At 41.5% G+C, this 24,174-nt stretch overlaps 1 protein-coding gene across 2 annotated transcripts in view; it reads left to right on the plus strand.

The window, feature by feature from the left end:
- The window catches only part of SYDE2 (synapse defective Rho GTPase homolog 2), a 28,110-nt gene that overhangs the window by 313 nt on the left and 3,623 nt on the right, over positions 1–24,174 (plus strand). Inside the window, exons 2-6 of one of the 2 annotated variants that reach the window (XM_064664820.1) lie at positions 3,260–3,982; positions 12,595–13,694; positions 16,364–16,490; positions 21,027–21,208; positions 22,095–22,326. In XM_064664820.1, the coding sequence (XP_064520890.1) occupies positions 3,260–3,982; positions 12,595–13,694; positions 16,364–16,490; positions 21,027–21,208; positions 22,095–22,326 (2,364 nt within the window). The remainder of the gene's footprint in view (positions 1–3,259; positions 3,983–12,594; positions 13,695–16,363; positions 16,491–21,026; positions 21,209–22,094; positions 22,327–24,174) is intronic. The other variant, XM_064664821.1, reaches the window with a different exon arrangement.

Consider the following 24,174-nt stretch of genomic DNA (forward strand, 5'->3'; position numbering starts at 1 on the left):
GGGGCCGGGCTGGAACTCGGGTGTCGAGTCGGCACCGTGCCGTCGGTGCCTGCGCTTCTGCCGGGGAGTGGAAATTCCTCGTTAAAGCGAGAGATTCTGGAGTTCAGACCAGCGCTGCGTGCGCGTCGCAGCTCGTTCTCGTGTCCTACAGCTGCTTGTCACTGCTTGGCTGCTGTTTGCTCCTGGGGTTGGTTGGTTGGTTTGTTCGGTTTTTAAAGATGCGCTGGAAATCTTACAGACCGGTTTTCAGTTTTGCCGTTGTTCCATTTGAATACATAGTAGTTATATTTTACGCTTTTGCTAGGAAACTTGGTGAAAGAGAACGTGTTTTATGCATCAGCCAGGAGAACTGTGGATTGTTTGATCCATATATGGAGAGGCTGGAAAAAGCTGTTCTCCGCTTCCATAGTCTGCAGAGCAGGGCATGGTATCGCGGTGAGGTGTATTCTGTGCCCACGGAGTCGGCAGAATGTCAGTTTTGACCTCAGTTGAGCTGAAGCATTGAATTTTTGGTTTCTCAGCATACAGGTGTTGTTACTGTCATGGCTTACCTTGAAATACTGATTTATTTAGGTTTTTGTAGAGAGAGTGGAATGTGAAGGGAACACTTGACTTTTTTTTTTTTTTCTTAAACACTCTATTGAAGCCTTTTGAGAAGGAACCATTGCCATGTTCTGTATTTGTGCTAAGGCTTGGTCTTAACTATATCAAATATATTTTAAATATGTATATTAAAATACTCATAGTTAGTAGGCAGCATTCTTCTGAATGAAACATTGCTGTAGAACAAAAACTATGTGCCTGACCAGTATGTCTCTCAAAACTTTGTGTTTGTGTAAAGTCAACTCATTCCTATAACAGCTCACAACATTGAAAACTTGCTCTGTGATATCAAACCACTGGTTGTGCAGATACTTGCAAATGAAGCAGTGTGTTACTAAAATAAACACAGGCATAAGGGCTTTCAGGATCAGGGCCAAGTTCAAATAAAGGGGAAGCAGTGCTTGCAAATATTGTTAGCAAAAGCAGAAACTGCAGTTGGGAGATGTATGTTTAAGTGTATCATTTGGATGAATTTCAGTGAGCATTTACAATCAGTGACCTCTGGCAGCATGTTGGGTAATTCGGAGATGGGGTCGACTTGAGACATGTGGTAGGTGGCGTGTCTCTGCAAGCAGCAGCACTGCTGGAGTGGGCTGAGGTTCGTGGTTATTGATGTTTCTGCAGTAAGCTCTTGCAGATGGCTTGTTATCAAAATACCGGGATGGATGTTGAAAATAAAGTTGAGTTTGCTGCTTCTGGGACTGAACAGCAACCTGAGGCTGATGCCAGATGTGTCACTTGTGTGTACTTTTAGGCACACTGCACTTCTTAGGAGCTCACTGTTTTGGGAATTGTGGGCTGTCTCAACCAGTGCGGAAGGGCCCACATTTCTACAGCAAAGCAGGAAGCAGCAGATATTTTTGTTTGTAGAAATACAGCTCTCGGATGCTCCATCTCTTTGTCACCAGATCAGGGACCACTCCTTGGACGAAAGCAAGGACTTTGGGTTATTTGTCACTGTCAGGAGGATGCCTGCCTGAGAAGTCCTCAATCCAAACAGACTTTTTGGAAACACAGGAATAGCCCTATGCCCAATGCAGATTAGTTTCCTATCCTTTTGGTTAGGTTTTATTGAAATAGTAGTGAAAGTGTGTAAGGGGGAGCTTTTACAATGGTATGCTTACATTTCCAGGCTGTGGGTGGCGGAAGGAATATGGTTGCTGGCAAATCACTGAAACTTTGACAGAGATCTGCGTTCATGTCTTCCTCAGATTCTGTTAACTGACCAATTTAGGCCCCAGTGTAGCAAAACACTTCAGTGGAAGTGTGCACAGACTTCAAAATGGTCATGGTTAATTTTGTTACTTCTTTGAAACAAGTTAATTTTTCAAATCACAAACAGTGATTATGTTGCATTTTAGCTAAACAAGCAAACCTTACTCTTTTGAAAAATCGCCAAATGATGAATCTTTCATCAAATAAAATGGTGGTGTTTCAGATCTTATCAAGGATCTCTTCTGCCATTAAAATACTAACCTAGAAAGAGGGTCAAAGGGAAAGTGTTCAAATGACAGTCTTTCATGTCTTCCTCTAAATCAGTGAACTTGGTTGGATTTACAGAGCTGCTCCTTGAGTCCTCCAGAGAGGTGTCCATGTTTTAGCAGCATCCATTATTGGTGTGTAAATAATTCTTTGCTTGGAATAATGTTCAAGCAGTAAAAAATAGCTGTTCCCATCTGGAATTTCCAAGTGCAGAGGGCTTCACATGAAAACAAATTGTCTGTTTTATGAGAGCCCAGTTATCTCCATTCAGCCTTAGTGGCTGAGGATACCCTGTCTTGGTTGTCCTCCTGTTTTTAATTTGGATGTGTTTGCAGCTTTCCTTCCAGTCCTAGTGCAGTGTTCCCAGCTCCCTGGCTGGGACGTGCGGCTGTGGTGCCCTGCAGCCTGCCAGGGGTATGGGGGATGTGCTCTGACAAGGGGCTCAAGTGTGAGGGGCTCTTTCAATGCACAGTTAAATGTTGGGAAGAAACTATGTCAAGTTTTTGGGAGCAGTCAGTGGAATTTGTTTAGTAGTTTTATGAAATATTGGTTGTGTAAAAACTTTTCTAAATTTCTTCTTTCTCCTTCCTTCTTTTCACGACAGTGTGTTTTGTTTTATTTCCCCCCAAATCAGGGGATACTTCTATCTTAATTGTCGGATAAAACTGGTAAGGACAGCCCTTTCTGAAGGTTTTTGTGCAAGAGATATCTTTGCCTTTATATAGAAATCTAGAAGTGAATCTGTGTGGGGTTTTTGTAGACATTTAAGCAGTACGTTACACCAAAGATAGGGATTATTTCTTTGTTGGTGTAACTCAACTGGAGAAATACTGTGTAGTACCTTTTCAAACCAATTGTACCTGAACTTGGCAGAAAAAAGCAGCCATTTCTGTGGAAGTATGCGTGACCTTTCAGCAGAGCTATCTCACTGCCATTTATCTAAATTACATGGTGTTAAAAACACAGCCAAACAAGCCTGGCTCTTTATTAGTTATGTGCACATTCTGCGTTGACAGGCTGAAATCTAATTTTATGATCATATCAACTTATCTTTTGTCCTTTCGGATGAGGTCTAATGCAAGTGCTATATGACAGCAAATGTATTTGTCAGAAGCAAAACGATATTCTAAACATTTGTCTTTCCCTCTCTTTTTGTCTGTCTTTCTGGGAACAGATTTAATAGAAAATGTTTACATAGCCTCGAGAAGCAGGAAGGAGCCCAAGTGCCCCCAGGCCAGCGAGGTCCCAGAGCACAGGCCACAGGTGAACAGCATTACCGTTTCTAAGAAACGTAGCTGGCTGCAGCAGAGCACACACCGGCGGCCTCCCCCTCCCCTGGAAGAAGAAAACGCCTGTAAGGAGGTGCATGGGGCTGTTATCCCGGTACCCAAATCCCCCATCCCACTGCCTGAACCTGCAGTGCCATGGGCTCCTTCCACGTCACCAGTGGGGCGGGAGCGCCCCGTGCGAGGCTGTGCCATGCCAAGCACCGCGAGCCCCGCCACGGCGAGGAGCACTGCCTTGGACTTGGGTGAGGACAATGACGCGGATGATGAGGGAGAAATATGGTACAACCCTATCCCTGAAGATGATGAGCCCGACTTGCCGAGGGTCCACCTTTCTGCTGCAAATAGCCTTGTTGCTGTGGGCTCTCCATCAGTTTGGTACAAACCCCACCCTGGAGGTGACTCTGGGATGGCCACCAGTCCCCATGAGGGTCCCACACGCTCCATGGAGAGCATGGGGAACAACTGGACAGTGCAGCCTGGTGAAGGGAGTCAGGCCGATGCCGCACATCCCGGGGACCATGTGCAGCAGCACCGGCAAAAGTTTGCCTGCAAGGCTCCCAGTATGCCAGCAGCAGAGGACAATCCTGCCTTTAAGTGCCCTTCAACAGGTAAGAGTGTTAGGAACATAAGTGTTATGACCTCTGTTGTCTTTTAGAGGAATAATAAACCCTTGTTATGTCTCTTCTCTTTCTCTTCCTTTTACGTTATCAAGCCAATTTCTGGTGGAAATGCATGTCAGGTTCATTGAAAATGACTCAGGTTGTGAGGCTGATACCTGTGAAGTGTGGAGCTGCACGGTTGTTTTTCAGTCAGTTTGTTCATGGCATGTCCAGGTGTGGTTGGCCTCTGTACTCTTTGGCCCCCACCTCACTGAAGACAAAGGTTTTACAAAGCAAGCTTGATGAAGCCTGGTAACGTGAGGACACACTGGGTTTCCTTTGTCAGCTGGTGTCCAGCCCTGGCCTCAGATTCCAGCCTCAAAGGTACTTAATGTCTGCACAAGTTTCTTTACCTTGCTGTCTGGGACTTTTTAATAAAGACTTTTTGGAAGACCATATAAATGCTATTCATCACGTCGCTTTCTGTAATTACTGTCTTGTTGACTGTCTCAGGCTAATCTAATAGACTGGAGGAGAGTGGTTTTCACTTTCAGAAGCCAGCCTCTTTGTTCCTTGTTATCTTTGGCTGAGTGTTTGATAGTCTCATTTCCATAATTCCATTAGTGTGTGAATTCAGCATCTTATTAAAGATTTTTCCCAGTCTGTTAAAAAACCTCAAACAAATATAAAACCACACCAAACAAAAGTAGGCAGAAAAAATCCTCCCAGCCCTTTCCAAAAAGGTATTATTTTTAATTACTTACGTGCCTTATATTATCTTGACCTTAACTCTAGTATCCTGTTCAAAGTTAAAAACAGCTTAAAGTTCAGGAGACAGGGAATTCCAGGTCCCCCTCTTTGGAGAAAGTTCACACTTTCTTAGCACTGACATTTAGGAGCCTGTATTTCTGCTTGGCTCATCCATCCTTAGTGAGGGCCTGAAACATTGGCATGGAAGCCCAGGTGTGCATCGCCCTCTGGAGGAGCCCTGCATTTGAGTTGTCCCCATCCAGCCTTGCCATCCTGGCAGCCTCTGGCCCTGTGTCCCTGTGTGTCAGGAGCTGCTGTGACTGGATTCCCGGTGCAGAGATTACTTCTGGGAACAGGGTTTGTTTTCAAAGGCACCAGAGCAACCACTGTAAACAGAGGAATCAAAAAACACTTGGTCTTTTGGGGGCTCACATTTTGTTCTTTTTGTGGAAATGCTGCAGATATAAGCATATTTGTAGTTGCAAAGTGTGTTAAAGTTCTTGGGGATTTTTTTAGAAATAGCTCACTTCATAAGCTGCATTAAATACTTAGACCTGTTTTATTTGCTTCTTTGGTAGATTTTTGTCTTTGTTGGGGGCTCTAGATGCTTTGTAGAAGTCAGTAAACATGGTTATTTAGGGAAGCCATGTGTGTCCTACAAACTGTTTGCGTCCCATTTAGGTGGTTATTCTCAATACATGGATGACTATTTCTTTTTTTAAGAAATAAATCTCTTTCTGTGAGAAGAAAAATGCCAAAGTTGTTTTCATACTGGAGAAGCATTTATTTCTGAAAACAAAGTTGCCTATTTCAAATGTCTCATGAAACCAGAACAGAAGTTATGAATTTCACCTGATTTGTTTATTATGCATTGAGTTAATTAAGGTACTTCAAATGCAGCTCTCCTTTTACATGTATTGGATGGTGATCACATTGAATAGATTAATTGATGATGAAGTAGATCCCTGCTGCTCACTAATTGGCTTTATTATGGAGAAGGGGCTTAGTTCTTCTTTTTAATCCGGTTAAGGTATCTACAGTTATCTTCAGTCAAATTTAAAATGACAGTTCATCCATACAAAATTACTGCATGAAGGGCAACATGGCCAATTTAACTTTATTTGTGTTAGGACCTTGTTTGAATTATACAACTGGTATGAAATAGATGTCTGTATTCATAGAGAGCTGGGTACATTAAGCAGTAACTCCTGACAAATAAGCAATTACTGCTTCAGGGAAAAGTCTGTTTACCATTCTTATCGGTACGATTTTATATATGTCAATATTGGTTAGCATTAGAGCCTAAATATTAGATTTTGGAAAGTAGAGACAGAAAAAAATGGGGCAGTACAAAACCTAGAAAAATACATGTATTTGTTCATTGTATTGTTTGCTGTTTTCTTTGGACAATGGAATCATTTTTACCTTTAAAACCTTAAACATTGCTGCCTTATTTGGATTTCCAGTTTTGTAGAGAGAAAATGGTAATGGATTTTTTTCTCTTTTTTTGTTATTTTTTAAGACTTTTTATTAGAAAGAAGATTAAGAAAAAGTAAATTATAAAATTCAGTTATTGGGAGTCTTTCTAAACAGAGCAGCAAACAGGTAGTTCCTGTACATGGTTGTAGAGGTGCTAACTTGTCCCACAGTCTTAATTTACACTGCTAGTTACTAGTGTTAATCTGGCTACTTTCTACAGAAAATGCCATTTATGTTAACAGGATTTGTCAGGTAGTTCCTTAGTGAATAATTCTGGCTTTGTCGGCTTTTAAAAAGAAACTGATTAGAAATAAGTTGCCCTTACAGCAGAGCTTGGGAAAATAATTCTTATATTTTGTTTATAACACCCAAAGGTAAGAGTAAGAAGGTAACTTAGTTCCAAATTAGTAATGTAGAAACATAGTGCCAGCTTGTGCTCTTGGGTCTGTGGGAGACCACTTTAAGTGCAAAGGACCCTGGAGGCTGTTTTTAATTATGTGTCTCCCTTCACGGGCAAATGGTTATGACTGGAAAATAGGAATATTTTTGTTATAAATGCAATATGAGAATTTCTGTATCTAGGGCTTTTGCATTGTAAAATGCTAAAGTAAATTTTCTTTACAACTCTTTAGGATTTAACTCCAACTGTATGTTTTTATAGTTATATCACCTGCATATTGCTGAAGAAAAACACCCCTTTGTAATGTTGTCTCCTGTGATAGATTTACATTGTGGAGCTCTGAATAGTGCCTTCTGAAGAATTTGTAATATTTTTGCTTTTGGGGAGGATTACTGTTGGGATTAGCGTCCACCTAATCAATGGAATCATCTCATGTGTATATCTCAGAGACATCCTGGTAGGACTTGTGCATTGTAGGTTACCAGGATCTGGACTGTGCTTTTGCTACTGAAAATGTGCTTGTGTAGCAGTCTGGATGGAAAATCCTGGTAAGGATCTCTGTCAACAATTTTTTTTTTCAATGTTACAGCAAATGAAGATTTATACCATGTTCCCACTTAGCCCTGATACGTGCCAACTGAAGCTTGACTTAAATAGTGTTAAAACTACAGCGTTCTTTCTCCACTTAGACTGTGACCACTATCCTAATTTCCAAGTACATCTTTTGGGGCCAATGCAGGCAAATATTTTACATGCTTACATGTTGCAAGCAAGCTTCCAGCAATACGTGTAGAGTATACTGGGCAGCAAATACTATCTACAAGTTTCCTTCCATGTATTGCAAACACTTAATTTTAATTTTTTTCCAGATGAAAGATGCTTTGTGATTTAACTGTTTTGCAAATACAAGGAGCTTTGGTCTCATGAGGCAGAAAAGCATTTATGTCAAATATTTGCATGGTGTTTGAGATATCAAAATGGTTAGGTGTGTGGCAGAAAGGTCCCTCTGCTCCCTCTTTCTCCTTCAGAGATGAAGCCAGATTTTCGGTGGGTTTTTTGGGAGTTTGTGCACATGCTTTTGAAGGTCAAGGGCTTATTCATGCATTTGTCTTTGATCCATGGGCCGACAATACTATAAAGACCTGCTGGTGAAAGAGGCAAAAGAATGTAGCAGCTGTGGAGTGGAAATGGTTAAATTAAAATAGTTACTGCCTTTTTCAGTTTCTGATTTTTCTTGGGTATCTGTTTTTATCCTCTGACAGGGGAAGTAGGGGCAAAGCTGCTTTTCATGCCATGAAAGGCACAGTGAGGAGAGGAAACCTTTGTGAGAGCAGCCCGAACAAACAGTGCTTGGCATCAGCTGCGGTGCTGCCGCGGGTGTCTTGGTGTGGCTCCAGCATCGGAGTAGAGCCAACTGTGGCTTATGAGCATCACAGGATCCTTAATGTTTAAAATATCTGCAACAAACTCATGCTTCTGTGTAGATACTGAACTCTTTTAAGTCTGGTCAGGGATCTAAAGCGTTTGTTCCCCTCTGTACTGATGTACCCCTGTGAAGGATGCTCCTAGGATCGCCCCTGTGATGGAGAGCAGGCCATGGTCAGGCCCTTCACCTCTTGGAGTGCATGATAGGCTGTAATCACTTCCTGTTTTAATTAATGCACTATTTAAAGCAATTTATTTTATATCTTTTGCTCCCATAAAAGTGATCCTGGGGTTGATGGGTTCATCACAGCCTAATTAATGTTAATGTGCATAGTATTTGAAGAAAACAAACTATCTTTACAGAGTTCTTAGAGATTTTATGTTTTATCTTTTTAATAATTTCTCCATTTCTTGACTCTAAAGCATTATGTGAGATAGAACTCAGGGACTGCATTGGTCAAATTATTTAATTTATGTAGGGGTAAAACTTTTTTTTACAGGTTAAAACCAGAGATTCTTCCATTCATATATAAGTAATTAGGATGTAACATAGAAATAATTGCTTTCTATCTCAGTTTTTAAAGTTATTTTTAGTTTTTTTAATTTTCTTTTGCACAGTTGCTGAAGTAGATATAGGTGATGCTTTCCTTGTATCTTAATTGAAGTTCCTTGAATTTGATATAGCATGAATTCTTCTCTCAATGCCATTTACAGTTCTGCTCTGAAATTTTATAATCAGAACAGGTCTCGAAATATACCTACACCTGAGGAAGTTAACAGCCTTTGACATAAATAGAGCTGTCTGTTTGTGTCAGTTGAGGATCCAGATCAATTTCTTGTGGAATCTACCACAGAAAAACAGTAGCCCTTTTTCACTCAACCATTATTTGCTATGAGAACAATTTTGAGATGTTTGGGCTTTTCTGTTTAGATTTGCTGCTTTTTCACTTTTAATATATTTTCCCACTTAATCTTTAGATTGATTTTAGAAAAAAAAATAATAAAAAAAGCATGAAAAGTGTAGGCAGAAGAGACACTTTAGTTTTGAAAGTTATAACCACCTAGTGTTAACTGTATTTTTTTTTTCACTTTTCAAAATGAAATGGCTTTGATCTTCAATGCTAATGCCATTATTCTAGAGATGCTTTCAGTGTTAGATGTAGTGTATTTCTAATGTCTGGAGAATGGTAGGAAAAATTAAACTACCACTCATGTTTATTTTGGTGGGAAGTCAGCATTTCCATTAGTTATGAGAGTAGCTGTTTAATACTTCAGTAGCTTGCTGTAATAAACAACTGATAGCTTTTTGACTTATTCATTCACCTCAACTTATTGTCCCAAAAGTAAATTACATGGTTTTTTGAGGAACATTAAAATGATTCAGAAACCCCACTCTAAGCAATGAGGAATGTGACATGTATAATAGGGTAGTCAAATGTGCCTGTAAAACTGCATGTGTTGCTGGCAGTTGGTGTGACAGTGATATATGTACCCAAGCACATGTAAACAGCATTAAACAGGGTCAGACAAGCATTTTTACTGTGCTAAATCACTGCACATGTCTGGCAGGGGCTGTGTTGTACGTTCTTAAGAGAGTCTGATCCTCTCTTCCCTTGGGGCAGTGTTGTGTAGGGGTATGGTCTGTCAGTGCCAGCCTGCTTGGCCGAAGGGACAGTAGTGATTGTCCTGTGGACGCCGAGATGGATGGGGTGGGAGAAGGGGGCCTGGGTTTGTGAAGCCCTGTGGGCTCTTCATGTCTCTCTAGTCACGGAAAGGCTTTGCTTTCACACAGCCATAGTGCTGGGTAAAGTGAAAGGTGGCTTTAATGCTCAAGCTGAACACATAGCTGATGGAAGCAGTTGCTTAGGGTGTCAAGTAATTTTAACTCAGATTGTGTTGTCCTCCAAAAGCTCCCCCCCCCCGTTACTCATACTGCTAAAGCATCCAGAAGGCATAAGGTAAATGCAGTAGACAGTATCTGATAGAACAGCCCAGGTTGGAGAGGGCATGAAACGATCATCCAACCCACTCTTCAGTGGGAGGGGGAGCCTAGATGAGACTATCTAGCAGCCTGTGCAGTTGCATCTTGAAAATCTGCAGTGGTGGGGACTCTACCACATCCTTGGCAAGGTCGTTCCAGGAATTGAGTGTTCGCACTGTAAAAGATGAATTATATACACACACATACAGATAGTCGGCTGCATATATAAAACTGGTCTGGTGCAACTGGTGCCTCTTATGTTTCATCTCCTCTTACCACCCTTTTGTAGGGATATTTTTATTGTCTAACTGCTGAGATGGGATGTACAGTGGCAGAGCAAGTGGGGACAGGGACAGTGGGAAGCCTGTTTGCAGCACAGTCTTGTAACATGGTCAAGGAAAGAGGTATAGCTCAGTTCCTCTGTCACCCTTGTGAGAAAGCTGTGTCAGATGGGTAGGCTGTGAAGTGAACTGTTACTGGACTGTGCTACAACTCCTTCTGCAGCTTGTTCAGAGTTGTCATGTACACTCTCTTAAAATTGCATGCATACCTCAGCACATTGCTGGCTTTAGTGGAACAACATGTGGCTCAGTGCTGATGGGAATACCATCCTGCATAATACTCGACTGTTAAGTTTCTTCCAGCCACATATTTCACTTTAACTATTTGGTGCTGAACGCAGCAGAAGTCGAACACATAAAAGTTGTAGTGTTAGATTGACTCTTTGGTTTTAATGAGCTGGGGGGAACTTTAATTTGCTGGCCTGCTTTTCCAAGCCTGTGCCAGAGGCTTTTGACAGAAAGGGAAGATTAATGTTAGAGGCTACAGCGTGGCACCGATTGCTGCAGAGCACTCCAGGCCAACCCACCAGTGGGACTGTGCAGCGATTTTCAGTACAAGGGAGGGCTTTGTGCGCTTTTATCAAACACCACATTTCTAACTTGCTGCTTGCCAGAAAAGCACAGCAGGCGTGCTAGAAATAGCCCTTCCCCTGCAAGGGAACTACTTCCATGAGATGAAGGGCTAAGTGAATTTTCCTCTGTTCCTCTGGAAAACAGATTCTATGCATTATTCTTCATAACTGTAACTTTCTTTTATAAAGATACACTTTTAAGCAACTATCTGCAAAAGTTATTTAAACCGACCCATTCTGTTGGAGCTAGAGCTAGTTTCCCTTTCCCTGGCTAGCAAGGGGGAATGATGGATGAATAAAGGTGATTGAGTCTCTCTGAGCTGCCTGTGCTGATTGAATCACACAGGATCAGTGTGCTGAGGGGCTCTATAGCACCTCAGCCTGCACAGGCAAATCCTGTTGGGAGCTGCTAAGGTTTGAAAAGTGATGAGGGAGTGGGGTGGCTGTTGCTAGCAAGAGCCACTCTTGGTTTCTCGAGGGATAGAGAAGTGACTAAGTGAAAGTACTCACATAATTTTATTAATATCTATCATTCTGGCCTCAGTTTCCCTCTTACACACTTGCTTAACTCGGGTAAATTGATTGCCTTTCCTGCAGTTGTTACTGCCTCATGCTGGTGAAAGTGAGAATGGCTTGAGCAAAACTTGGTATTTGCATTTCCTTGAGTATGAGGTGAACCACAGGTTCCTGTCTGTGTGCAGTACTTGCTTATGTCTGATTGTGTTCCTTAATTAGCTGTCTTTTACTGCTAAATTGAGGGAATCTTTTTTTCTTTTGCACTTTTTAGCATCAGTGCCTGTTGCTTTTTTCCTTGTTGTCTTTTTTTTTTTTTTAAATTTTTTTTTGTTTTTGTTCTTTGTGGGGGGGGTGGTACCTTGAAAGTTGGATGATTTCCCTCAGGAACATCTCTTGGGAACCGTCTAACATTAAGCCCTGTTGTGGGATGGTAGTGCCAGGAAAGATGGAAGGTTGCTGGCAGGCAGAGAAATGAGGCAGTGCAGGATGCAGCTTTTGGAAGGAATAAATCCTGGTTGGGTTCTTCCTCTTCTGTTCTGCAGTAGAAAGAAGGAGCTGAGAGAAATAGAAGAAAAGGTGTAATATTGCCTGCATCTACACAGGAGAGATTTAGGGCTCTTTGAGGTAATAGAGGGACATGTACAAGAGCCATATTCTTTACTAGACACAAATGTCTTTACTCTAGGCCTAAGAGGAGTGGTAATGCTGATGTGTTGGCTGTCTAGCCAGCTACTTTGTAGACAAGGGTGCCTTTGCCATTTTCTGGTGTTTTCCCATTTAAGTCTGGTTTCGTTGCACCTGTGCCCCAGGAATGCAGCTGTGTGTGCTGGTATGGGGGATGCAGCACAAATGATCGAGCTGAATGCAGTGGATGAGATTGCTCATTTGTTTATATGTAGTTTCTGGCCCTTTCATCTCCATAAAGCAGAACAAATCTGGCTTTTGATGATGAATTGCCAAATTTGGCTGAACGAGTCAGTAGAGCACAGCTTTCTGAATGCTCGTGAACATCTGACTGAATGAGTGATGGTTGTCTGAATGAATTGTGCTTATCAAGTTATGACAAATCAACATGTTTTCCCCTAGTTCAGGATTTATTTTTTAGCTGTCAAGAAGAGCAGTTTGAAAATGATTATTCCTTCTCTTTTCTTTTAAAGGTTTTGGAGCTGCTCTTGCACCCAAGGCTGACATACCCTCCACAGAGGTTTCTCCTCCAAGTCCTAGTCCTCTGAAAAAAAGCGGATCAATCAACTGGCCTTTCCCTGATAGAATTAAATCTCCCAGGACTGTGAGGAAGCTTTCCATGAAAATGAAAAAGCTGCCAGAGCTGAGCAGGAAGCTGAGTGTCAAGGGAACTTCAAGCCATAGTAGTTCAGATAATCCTCCTTCCCTGCTGAAAGGTAGCTGCCGGGATACAAGCCATACAGTGTCTTTGCCATCTTCTGGAAACTCAGCCACAGCTGCCAGCAGGAACGTGATAAGTCGTTACCATCTTGACAGCAGTGTGTCGTCGCAACACACCTTCAAAAAGAAAAGCTCAAGGAGCTCCAAATCCTTCAACAAAGGTGGTTACCTCAGTGATGGTGACTCTCCTGAACTTATAACAAAATCAGGTAAACACAGGCATGAAACCAAGTGTGGGAAAGGAAAAGAGAGCCTTCCGAGTAACAGTGGTAAAACTGAAATAGATATTGATGCCTTCAGACACTACAACTTTTCTGATCAGCCCAAGTGCTCTCAGTACATCTCTGGACTCATGAGCATTCACTTTTATGGTGCTGAAGACTTAAAACCACCACGAATAGACTCAAAAGATGTCTTTTGTGCAATACAGGTTGACTCAGTAAACAAAGCAAGAACTGCCCTGCTTACATGTAGGACAACATTTCTAGATATGGACCACACATTCAACATAGAAATTGAAAATGCTCAGCACTTAAAGCTGGTGGTGTTCAGCTGGGAACCCACCCCACGGAAAAATCGAGTGTGTTGTCACGGAACCGTGGCTCTTCCCACTCTCTTTCGAGTCACAAAAACACATCAGCTGGCTGTCAAACTGGAACCGAGGGGGCTTATTTATGTCAAGCTGTCGCTCATGGAGCAATGGGAGAACTCTCTTGATGGCCTTGATGCAGATCGGGAGCCCGTGATGTTTGGGGTAGATGCTCGAAAAGTTGTAGAGAAGGAAAATGCAGGCTTGATGGTGCCACTTCTGCTGCAGAAATGCATTCTGGAGATTGAAAAGAGAGGCTGTCAGGTACTGTGCATATTTTAATCTCTTTTGTCAATATTTCTTTGTTGAGCTGTTGTTGCAGTGTGAGCAGTGAGTGAAAATGGGGAAATCAAAAACACTATGTCAGTTTTTTTCCTTTGCTGCTTCTGTGTGGTGAACAGTGGCCGTTGTAATGTGGGAAGAATAACGACTGCACGCAGTCAGTGCTTCCAACTTGGCCTTTGTAGAGAAGTATGCTTGACAACAGGAGCTGCTCCCAGCAGTGCCTTAGGACTAGGGGTAGTGAAATGAACCTGCCAGCCCCCAGTGTATAGACTCACCCTCAAAAAGCAGAGATGAGCTGAGAACTTGAAAATGCTTGATTTCTGAGACGTGGAACAATGGAGGAACATATGTCTAAAAGCAAAAATATGATATACTGTTCCCTCCTACCCAAAACTGTGTGCAGTGACACAGTGATGAAGAACAGGTCTTTCATCAAAACTTTACTTACTTGTGTGCAGACTGAGGCAAACCAAAGACCCGTCTCTGCCATCACTTTGTACACAGCATTAACATAAGGAAGGAGACCCTGAGGGGCTGAATTAGTTGTTTCACCACACCACTGCTCCTTCAGGTTGTTCTCAAATTAAGACTGCTGTAAAGAAGTAGTGCCCAGTGTCTTTTCATCCCAGTAGAGTTTTATTGGTTGATGTAACCTAATGGGCAAAAATATGTGTGAGAAACAAGGTATGGAAACAAATCACCAGTTAATGGATGCTAGACAAGGGGTCTATTAGGAAGGACTGTGCATAGTCCTAAAGCCAGATATTCCCCTCGGCAATTAATTTGCAACTGGTGGGAGGACTCTTGTGTGCTGTTCCAGAGCATGTGTGAGCCCTTGGTGTCTCTTACACCTGTTCTCAGTCAGGTGAAATTGAGAAGTAGTCACACCTACCACTGTTACTATTTTAAATTGCTGACAGGTTGGATATGCTTCCAGGTGTGATGAGATTAACTCTGCTGTTTATTATCTAGGTCATAAACTGTATAGAGACTGTACTTCTGTGTGGTTCTTTTGCTGAAAGTCACTGCTGATAATAACTATATGATTCTTATTGTGAATGCTTCTCCTAACATTATGCAAATCAGTGGAAAAGAGGAGTTTTATTCTTTCCAATGTATGTGTCCCATGGTTTCAGCATTTTATTTTGGGCTTATTAGCACCTAGTCACGCAAATGATATTGGGTAATCAAGGCAACGCTGGTAATGAAGCGATTGGGATCTGAGTTATCTGAATGTACCTGGTGCTTTTGAGCGTGAAATCTGTTTTGTATTTGCACAGGGCGAACCAAAAATGCAAAATATACTGTTAACTTCTTCTTTTAACCATGTGCTTGTCTGACATTTTTGACTTTCCTACAGACTGCATGATGTGTTATCTCCACCTGAATTTCAGTTGTGGCCTTAAAAAACTGCAAAAGTTTAAAAGAAATTGTCTTAGGCATCTACTAGATCATATTCAGTCTTGAGGAAGGGGGAGTACAACTTCCATTGGATAACTTTCCATTTATTTTAAAAGGAATTAATATATGACCAGACAAATACTCTTGCTTGCAGACCTACATTCCCATGGTCTTAAGCCAGTATAGGCTAAGTCAGGTGGGTTTGGTTTTTTGTTTGGTTTGATTTTGTTTTTTCTTTTTCTTGAGCCCATAGTACTTTTGGACTAGCCATTTACTGCTCAGTACAGCTGCCTATAAAGTTAATTAAAATAAAATGAATATTTTTAAGGTTTAGTTTCTTAAGATCATAGGAGTGCTTTGTATAAATGGTGTTGATGAAAATTAAAAATAATTATAAAATGGAAGATCTGAATGCATGAAGGCACATGATTTAACTAGTCATTCAGTTCAAGAGTGGTGTGGGTTTCAGTCTTATCACCTTGAGCATGTTAAATAACCCTTGTTTTGCAGAAAACTTTAAATATAATTTGAAACACATAGAATTCAGCATATTGTCATCTTTAAAACAACATTTTATAGGTGTAATAATGGAGTATTCATAATTTTCTTGAAACTGGTTATGGGTATAAAATTTTTAGGTTTTTACTACATAACTTAATACTGTAGGAAAAATGTTTTGGTTTATTTTGGTTTTGTGTTGTTTTTTTAATTGTTTTATAACATTTCTCATTTTAGTAAGGGGTCAGTTATATGACTTTTTCTGCTGGGGATTAACAACTGTAATTTGATATACTGCAATTTTGTCTACATAAGGCTCTAAACACTTCTTTCTACTATAGTTACAATTCTAGCTTGTATAATTAAACAATTAGGAAAAATAATGATGATCTGAATGAGTAGGGCAAGAAGCGAATACAGGTTTCATCTGTGTTTCTCTCTTTCCTGAGTTTGCATAAAAGCAAAGCATTAAACAATTCCGTTTTAAAGCTCGTGTTCTGTTAATAAAACACTTCTCAGCATGTTCACTGTTAGGAAAACATTCACCTTATTCACTTACTGCTCAGCGGTGTCTCTTGTGAAGTGTCCCATACTGTGTATGTTGACGGTTTCCACTGTTTGGGTTTCCCTAACACGGGTTTACAAACAGTTGCTTTTGTTGCACTCTCTGGATGAGACACCACACGATGTCATTACTAGTCCCCTCTGCAGGCCAGTGACTGACGTGAGGCTCTTGGTTTTGCTTTCAGGTGGTGGGTCTGTACCGGTTGTGTGGCTCAGCAGCGGTTAAGAAAGAGCTTCGAGAGGCTTTTGAGAGGGACAGCAAGGCTGTTACTCTTTGTGAAAGCCAGTACCCAGATATTAATGTCATAACAGGTAATACATTTACTTGCTTTTCTTCTAGTACAGAGTTGTGCCATGTTCTTAATGTATCTTTTAAAATGTGAGCTTGTTTTCTGTTGTAATTTAATAAGCTTTCAACTGCTGCTTTGTACTGCTGAAAGCTGGGTGGGAATAAGCGCAGTAACTGTGGGCATGCGTAAGTATGAATGAAGCAGCAGTGGTTTGAAGGGAGGAGAACATGGAAGGAACTGCTTTCAGTAACTGCTCCACCAGTTACAGAGGGAAGTGGGAATCTGAAAGGAGCTAAAGTCTCAGAGCTGGTTAAACTTCTGCCATTGTTTTTTTATTGGGGCAGATCTGGAAAAACTTGCTTGTGATCAGGTACCTCCACACCATGTGACCCAAGGGCCATCTTGGATCAGTTGTTCTGCCCTTTTTGTTGGAGATTACAGGAGTTAGGGAAACAGATTTCCCATCTTGTGCAGGCTAATTAGAGCTGCAGGAAAGTGCATTTGATCCCTGCTTTTTTTAAAACCTTATTAAGGACCAGCTTTCTCCTGCTCCCTGGAGTGGCCCTTTTACTTGCTGTTATGCAGCGAACTCCAGGCATAGGTAAGAAGAGCTGGAAGTGCAGGAACAGAAGGTCCTGGGAAGCCTGGCTGCATCTATGTCAGCTCCTTACATGGGTCTCTTCACAGGAGTTACACTGCAGAACTGAAGTAAGTTGTTGAGGTTTTTTGGTTTGTTTAAAAGCGGAACAGTTTTATAACTATTGATACTTGTTATGTAAGCTAAAGTTGATCTAATTTCAGGCATCACTGAGTAAGCCAGTTGCTCCAGCAAATTAGTCAGAAGCATTCATTGCCTGTATATCAAGGGATGGAAAATGTAACAACAATACTTGGGGTATAAATTTTCAGTGCCAAAGCCCTTTCTGTAACACCCAACATCTAGCTGTATGGCAGAGTTATACCCTTTTTGGTGGTTTATTTAATTTTATTGTACTAGGAATTAATTTTGTTCATTACATTTTATAATATACAGTGTGTATCAGAAGATATTACTCGGTGACATTTACTGAGTTACATAAACCTTTTGGTTCAGAGTGTGCAGCTAGTCAGTTCACCTTAGTTGCCTTGGCTGATTTCACTGTTGGATTCAGTGTTGATCACAGCATTCTCAGCATCAGAAACTTGTATTTATAGATATGAATCTAAACAAAAGGTCCTGCTTGGTGGTGGTACTACTGAAGGATAATTTTTTTCATCCAGAGTTTGTATTACAAGAGTGAAAAGAGTACAGTTTTGGTGTCTGCCTTACAGAAAGACTACTGGCTGTGCTTCTGTATGCATTCTATTGCAAGAGTTTACTAACATGCTGCTTTCCTTACAAGGGACAAATAGTTTTAAGAAATTACATTTTAAAAAATGGATTTTTTCCCCTGGTAGCCCTGCAGATGTGCTATGTGATTGCCCGCAATGCCTGTGTTAGTATGGGTCCTGTTGGGGGGGAACAGGGAAGGAAGGAGTGTTTGTACCCATAGCTTTCACTCACCAAAATGCAGCCCACTCTAATTATGGGCAACTGTCTGGTCTGGATTCATGGGGGAACCTGCAATTTTTGCTGACAACTGAGTTACCCACTGTGCTAGGAATACAAGAGTCCACAAAATTTACTGCATATGCTTAGGGAGTTGGATTGAGGAAGAACGTTTCCCCTGAGTATTTAATGCTGAGGCTGATGCACATGATTCATACTTCTATCAGCCAAAACATGTGTTCCATAAAATATGAATCCTCAGCATAAATCTTGGCTGATTTGAAAAGAAGTGCTGCCTTATGTCCCTTTTGAAATTTGAGTAGCGCTCCTTTCCAAAGAGATTAATTTTTTTTTTTTTGACAGCTGTCCAAAGACTAAAGAATGAACATTTAATGACTAAATCTTGACTGAGAAATGCTCCTGGGATTGGCGCAGGCTGGCTTACACACAATTAAGTGTGCTCGTGGCTCAAACTGAAGCGTGCAGCCAGTTTTTGGAACTGACCAGTAGTCATGTTGTTACATCGTGTCTGTTCACATCCACGTGAATTCCTATCTCTGCATAAAGCATGCAATACTGTTAACAGTTCAGTGGGTCAGAAAAATGAGGAATTAATGAAGTGGATGGCAATTCCTGCTCTCTGTCTAAATTTGTTGTGTGTGGTTGTGTCAAGAGGAATGTGCTAGTGGGTTGGCAGCAGCGGGAAGTGTAGATTCGTGGAAAAAAATAACAGCAGTCTCTTACAGGGCTAATTTAGCTGGGAGAATAGCAAAACGATTTAGAAAGGTCAAGGGGCATTCATGGCTCCCAAAACAACCTGTTATTCAGGGCTGAACAGGAGAAAGTCCTTTGGCAGGCGGTAGTCCTATGATTGTGGATGCTATTACAGGAATTCCTGATAAGTAATTATTAATAGACAGTTGTGTTTCAACAGTATAAGCTGATTTGATTACAACATGCCATTTCCTAATGTAAGCTGATTTTGATTTCAGCCTCTCCCTCCAAAAAAAGCCAGGCTGAAACAAAGGTCTTGAAAGAAGTCAGCATCTCTTGCTGGTGTTTTGCTTATGAAAAAAGGAAGACATCCCAAACTGTGTTGTACAGCACCAGCATCTGCCACATTTGTCTCATAAATATTTTAACCAGCTAATCCACATATGGAACATGAGCCTCTAAATCCAGGGAAGAAATAGTATTTGGTGGGGAGGGAGGAATATGAGTAAGTTACTAAACAAAAACTGAAAGTCCTGAAAGTGACATATTCATTTTAAAACAAACAGAAAACCCCACCAAACCACCAGGGGAAATACTTTTTCAGGAAAATATGTGGATGGTTGTTCACATATTTTCTGTTCCTGATGGGATGTTCCCATTTTAAGCACAGAATGAGCTCTTGGGAGCTGTGTGGAGGTCTGCAGAGACAGAAGTTTTGCCTGGCTGCCCCATGCCTGTGCTACAGAGGGAGGTGGTCTGGCAGCTCCGGGGGGAGATGCCGCTTCAGGTAGCGCTGCTCCTGCAATGCTGCCTCAGCAGCTGCACTACAGCTAGGTGCAGTATTCTTTTTAAGTGAAAATATTTGTACAGGTAGAAACCAGCTCTTACTTACATTTTGCATGTGAACATGTAGTGAAGGGCAAAATGTTAACTTCCATTCCCTGTATTTTTTCAGAAACGACCTCATAACAAAGCCCAGTCCTGTACAGTTCATTTTAGAGCTCAGTTATAACAGGCTGAGATAATAAAAACTGTTGCTTTGTTAAATAACACAGTATGATGGTAATTAATTACTGTGATGTGAGATTTTACAAGGCTATGAAGAGTGCCTGCTAAAAAATATTCTACCTTTTTAACTTTGCCTGTTTGGTGGACAGGCTGCTTTGTTAACTACAGTATCTGCTTTTGAATAGTTGGGGTTTTTTAATCCACAATTTCGACTTAACAAAGTATTTAAATTCAGTTGTGATCTACCTAAAATGAGTAGATATTTGTGGCACAGAATGCATTTTTTTTTTTAAGGAAAATAAAAGCTGCTGGGAAGCAGGCTTGTTTCCTTCAATTTTATTTGTTGGTTGTAGTGGATACTTTGCTCCTGGATAGCATCCTATTATGTCTTTTCCAGAGGTTGCTGTTAGAAGTCTTAATATTTTGGGTTTTTTAATTATTATTCTTGTGATCACTGAAACCCCTCTCAAAATGAAGTATCAGCCAGCCTCCAAAGCCAGCTTCCAAGAATGAAAACGCTCAATTCCTTTTTCTTTTTGTTTGTTTGCATCTGTGAAAAGAATAGGGGTTAATAAGGCACTTGCCTGATTGTTGCATCCCCTAGGAACAGCCTTTCTTCCAGCATATCCGCAGCTTCGGAAACAGTGCAGTATGTCTCTGCCACGGGGAGGGCTCAGTGTCTGGGTATTTTAGCTAGTATCTCCTGTAGATGTGAATTATATTTGTCACAGCAGAAGCAAGTGGTTTGCTGGGGGTGCAGGGTACCCAGAGGCAGCAGGGAGTTGGTGTTTCCCATGTCATGAGGGCATCTCTTTGGTTTGTGCTTTGGTAGGTGATAAGGTGCTGTGTGCTTCGCTGCATGTGCCACTGGCACCAGGATGTTTGGTCATAATTTTATAGCTGAAAATAAACAGAAAAACTAACTTCTGTGCGTATATGAAAGATGAGGGGTCATCAAACTGAAGACTTTGGTGTTTGTGGGAGCTCTTTTGCTTGGATGGGAGATGGACCGATAAGAGCCCTTTCCTTGCCTCACCCTGAAAATAAAGGAGACCTGGAGAGATACTCACTCCATGCTCAGTGTCCCCACTCCTGCACACACAGCAGCCCCTGTGCCCCAGCCCCTCATTACTGTGCTCTTTTGCTGTTGTCCTTCCGTCCCTCGTTCCTGAGTGCAAGGCTTGTCACTGATGTGGAGGACTTTCTTATGGGATGGGTGAGGCTGACATACCTTAATGCTCCCAAAAAATTGCTGGAAAGTGAATCTACAGCTTATTAAAGGCACCTGTTCTTGTGTTTCTTGTGAAGGTGTCCTAAAGGATTATCTGCGAGAGCTGCCCTCTCCCCTGATAACCAAGCAGCTCTATGAAGCAGTGTTGGATGCCATGGTGAAAAATCCCTTGAAAATGACAGCAAATGGTTGTGAGAATGACCCAAGTGACTCTGAGCACACAGCAGCCCTTCTGAATTGCCTGCCAGATGTTGAGAAGGTGAGCAGTGTTAGCAGGTTCAGGTGAATTGCATGCTTCAGAAAATAAAGGAACATTTTCACACTGGATGTAAAATGTCTCAGTATATGTATGCCTGTGTATCTGACTTAATGGTTCTCTTGGATATGTGATGCTCTGTGTCTTTGAAAATACTTCCATGGTGTGATAAATTGGAGGGTCTGCATTGCTGGATTTATTCTAGTTTTCATTTTATATTGTCTCTGTAAAACTGAATGTAAGGCTGTGATCACTACTTTTGTATTTTTCGATCAGTGATTTTTCCTGTGTGAAATCCTGCTCCACTTCTGTGGAGCTCTCTGTTGTAATTACCTTGTGTAATTACAAATGCATTTCTCTTTCCTACGTATGTGCAATAAAACCTTTATATCCCATGCTGTGCAGTGTAATAGTGCTGTGCACTGTTACCTGCCAAATTCACCTCTAGAAAACCACAGCCCATTTTGGGGGGAGGGACTGAGCAAGTGGCTTGCACAGTGTCTGGGCATTCCCTGGAAACTTGTTCAGATGCTGACATTATATTGAGGGTTTCTTTATTTTTTAATGTACCTGGATCATCTGTAATATTTCTGCAGCTTCTCCTCTCTCCCTGATGCACCTTTTTTACTGTGAGAAAACTAATCCATATAAAACTGAGTTCAGGTAGGAAACAAGCTGAATTTTACTAGAAAGTCTGTCTTAATTGGTCTATTGTGTGATAGTCAAATACAGCTTTCCTAATTGAGCACTTAGGTGGTCTGTTGATGGGTGTTGGTAGTAAAACCAGAGCTATCAGCCTTGATCTTTTCCTTCTAGATCAGTGACATTAAGATGTCAGCACCACCTTCCTCTAGTGTTTTGTTTCCTGAGCAGTATTTTGTTTCTTTAGGCTACCCTGAAGATGCTGTTGGATCACCTGAAACTGGTAGCTTCCTACCATGAAGTAAATAAGATGACGTGCCAGAATTTAGCTGTATGTTTTGGCCCTGTGTTACTGAGTCAGAGGCAGGAGACAACCAACCATAACAACAGAGTCTTCACAGACTCAGAAGAGCTTGCTAGTGCCTTGGACTTCAAAAAGCACATAGAGGTTCTTCACTATTTACTCCAGTTGTGGCCAGGTACTGTTTCATGAATCTGATCAAGGGAAAAGCTCAAACTGTTGCTGTATGTTTTTACTGTGTGATGGTGTACGTTAATTCACAGGGTGACTGAGCAGCATCGGAATTATTAAAATGTGAGGTACTGTGGCATCACATATTAATCTAAAGAAATTATGATAGTTTCATAATCAACTCTTTCTATTTGGTTACTTTGTTTAATGGGAATTTTGCTTGTTTAATTGCTTTCTTACCAGATTGCAAAGTTTGCGTATAATATAAGAAATGGTGAAGACTTTATGTGAGTAAAGACAGTAGAAAAAACAAACCCAGTGACATTATGGTTTCCACATCTGAATTAGGGAGTTTGGGGATTTACTGTTTTTCTTCTGCTCTCCTGCTGCGACTCGAGGGATTACTTTATTTCTGCCCTTGTAATTTGGCAGAGTTGAGAACATCCTTACAGTAAGACCTGTGCAACTTCTACTTCTTTTTGCAGAGCGTTGCATAAGGAAAAATATTTTTAAAACAAAATACAGCAAAACCCAAACCAAAACACCCTAAGTACCTTCTGGCTCCCACTTCAAAACTTAAGAGGTCATAGAATAGAATAGAATAGAATAGAATAGAATAGAATAGAGTATCCTGAGTTGGAAGGGACCCACAAGAATCGTTGAAGACCAACTTCTCATTCTCTTCAACCATGCAAGTAATGCTTTGTATGCTCTTGCACAATTTGGGGTCAATTCTCAGTAAGAAGGGAGGTGAAATTCTAGTACTCCTAATAAACTAATAAAGTAAACGTGAAGGTAACTATTTCTGCTAATATCTGCCTTTCAAATGGGAATTGACTGCACAGTGTTCATGTTTCCTCTGGTATTCAGAGAGGCATAAACCAGTGGAAATAGTCAGGATGACATCTGGAGCCCTGGGTTTCAGCCCATACTGAATTCCTGTGTATTGCTGCTAAACCTCAGCCTTTTCTTGCACAAGCACTGCCTGGAGTTGGGAGCAGATGAAGATATTGCAGCTTTTCAGTTAAACAGAGAGGGTTTGAGTGTAATGCTGTGAAACAATTTAGCACTGAATCTGAGGGGTTTAGTCTCTGTCATTCAGGGCGTGGTGCTGCCGTGTGGGCATGGTGGCTGTGCCCTGGAGTCACCTCCTGTGACAGCTGAGCTGTGGCTGTAACACACTGACCATGCACTGGGTCAGCAGTGTCAGGAGGCTCCTGGCTGTTGGCTCCACTTGCTGCAGCCTCACAGAAACCTTGTCTGCCTGAAAATAGGAGCAAGTTAGTTTGACATATGGGGCTGCTCCGTGATGGGTTTGAGGCAACTGAGAATGCTGTTGCTCCCTTGTCAGCTGCAGATGGGCAGCTCCAACATTGCTGACCACCAAAAATGAAAAGAAGCTTCCAGTCAGGCCAGTGAGTCTGTACAGGAGAGATGGGAAACATGGGTGGAGGAGGAGGAAGACCAAGAGGCATTTGGACAGTAAATATTGTGCAGAAGCTAATCAGGAAACCCTGGGGATGGCTTATGGCATGTCTGCTGTGGGATACAAAAGCAAGTGGATGTAGCTCTGCCCATAGGAGTGTACCTTGCTGTAACAGGGTAGGAGTGGGGTAAGTATTTCCTTCACTTTGAAGAAAAAGCCAAATGCTATCCCTTGGCTTGCAAGAAGTGTGCAAGATGTTGTGCCAAAAGGGAGGTAAAACATGAATGCAGAAGACTTGAACAGGTGAACACCACGCAGTGTAAACAGAACACTTGGACTGAACAGAAGGATCACAGTCTGGTCCCTTACATTTAATCTTCTGTAGATTGAGACAGCTTGATAATCAACATGTTGTGCAATACTTCAGTT

Source organism: Pseudopipra pipra, chromosome 9 (assembly GCF_036250125.1).
Source record: "Pseudopipra pipra isolate bDixPip1 chromosome 9, bDixPip1.hap1, whole genome shotgun sequence".
NCBI classification, from domain to species: Eukaryota; Metazoa; Chordata; class Aves; order Passeriformes; family Pipridae; genus Pseudopipra; species Pseudopipra pipra.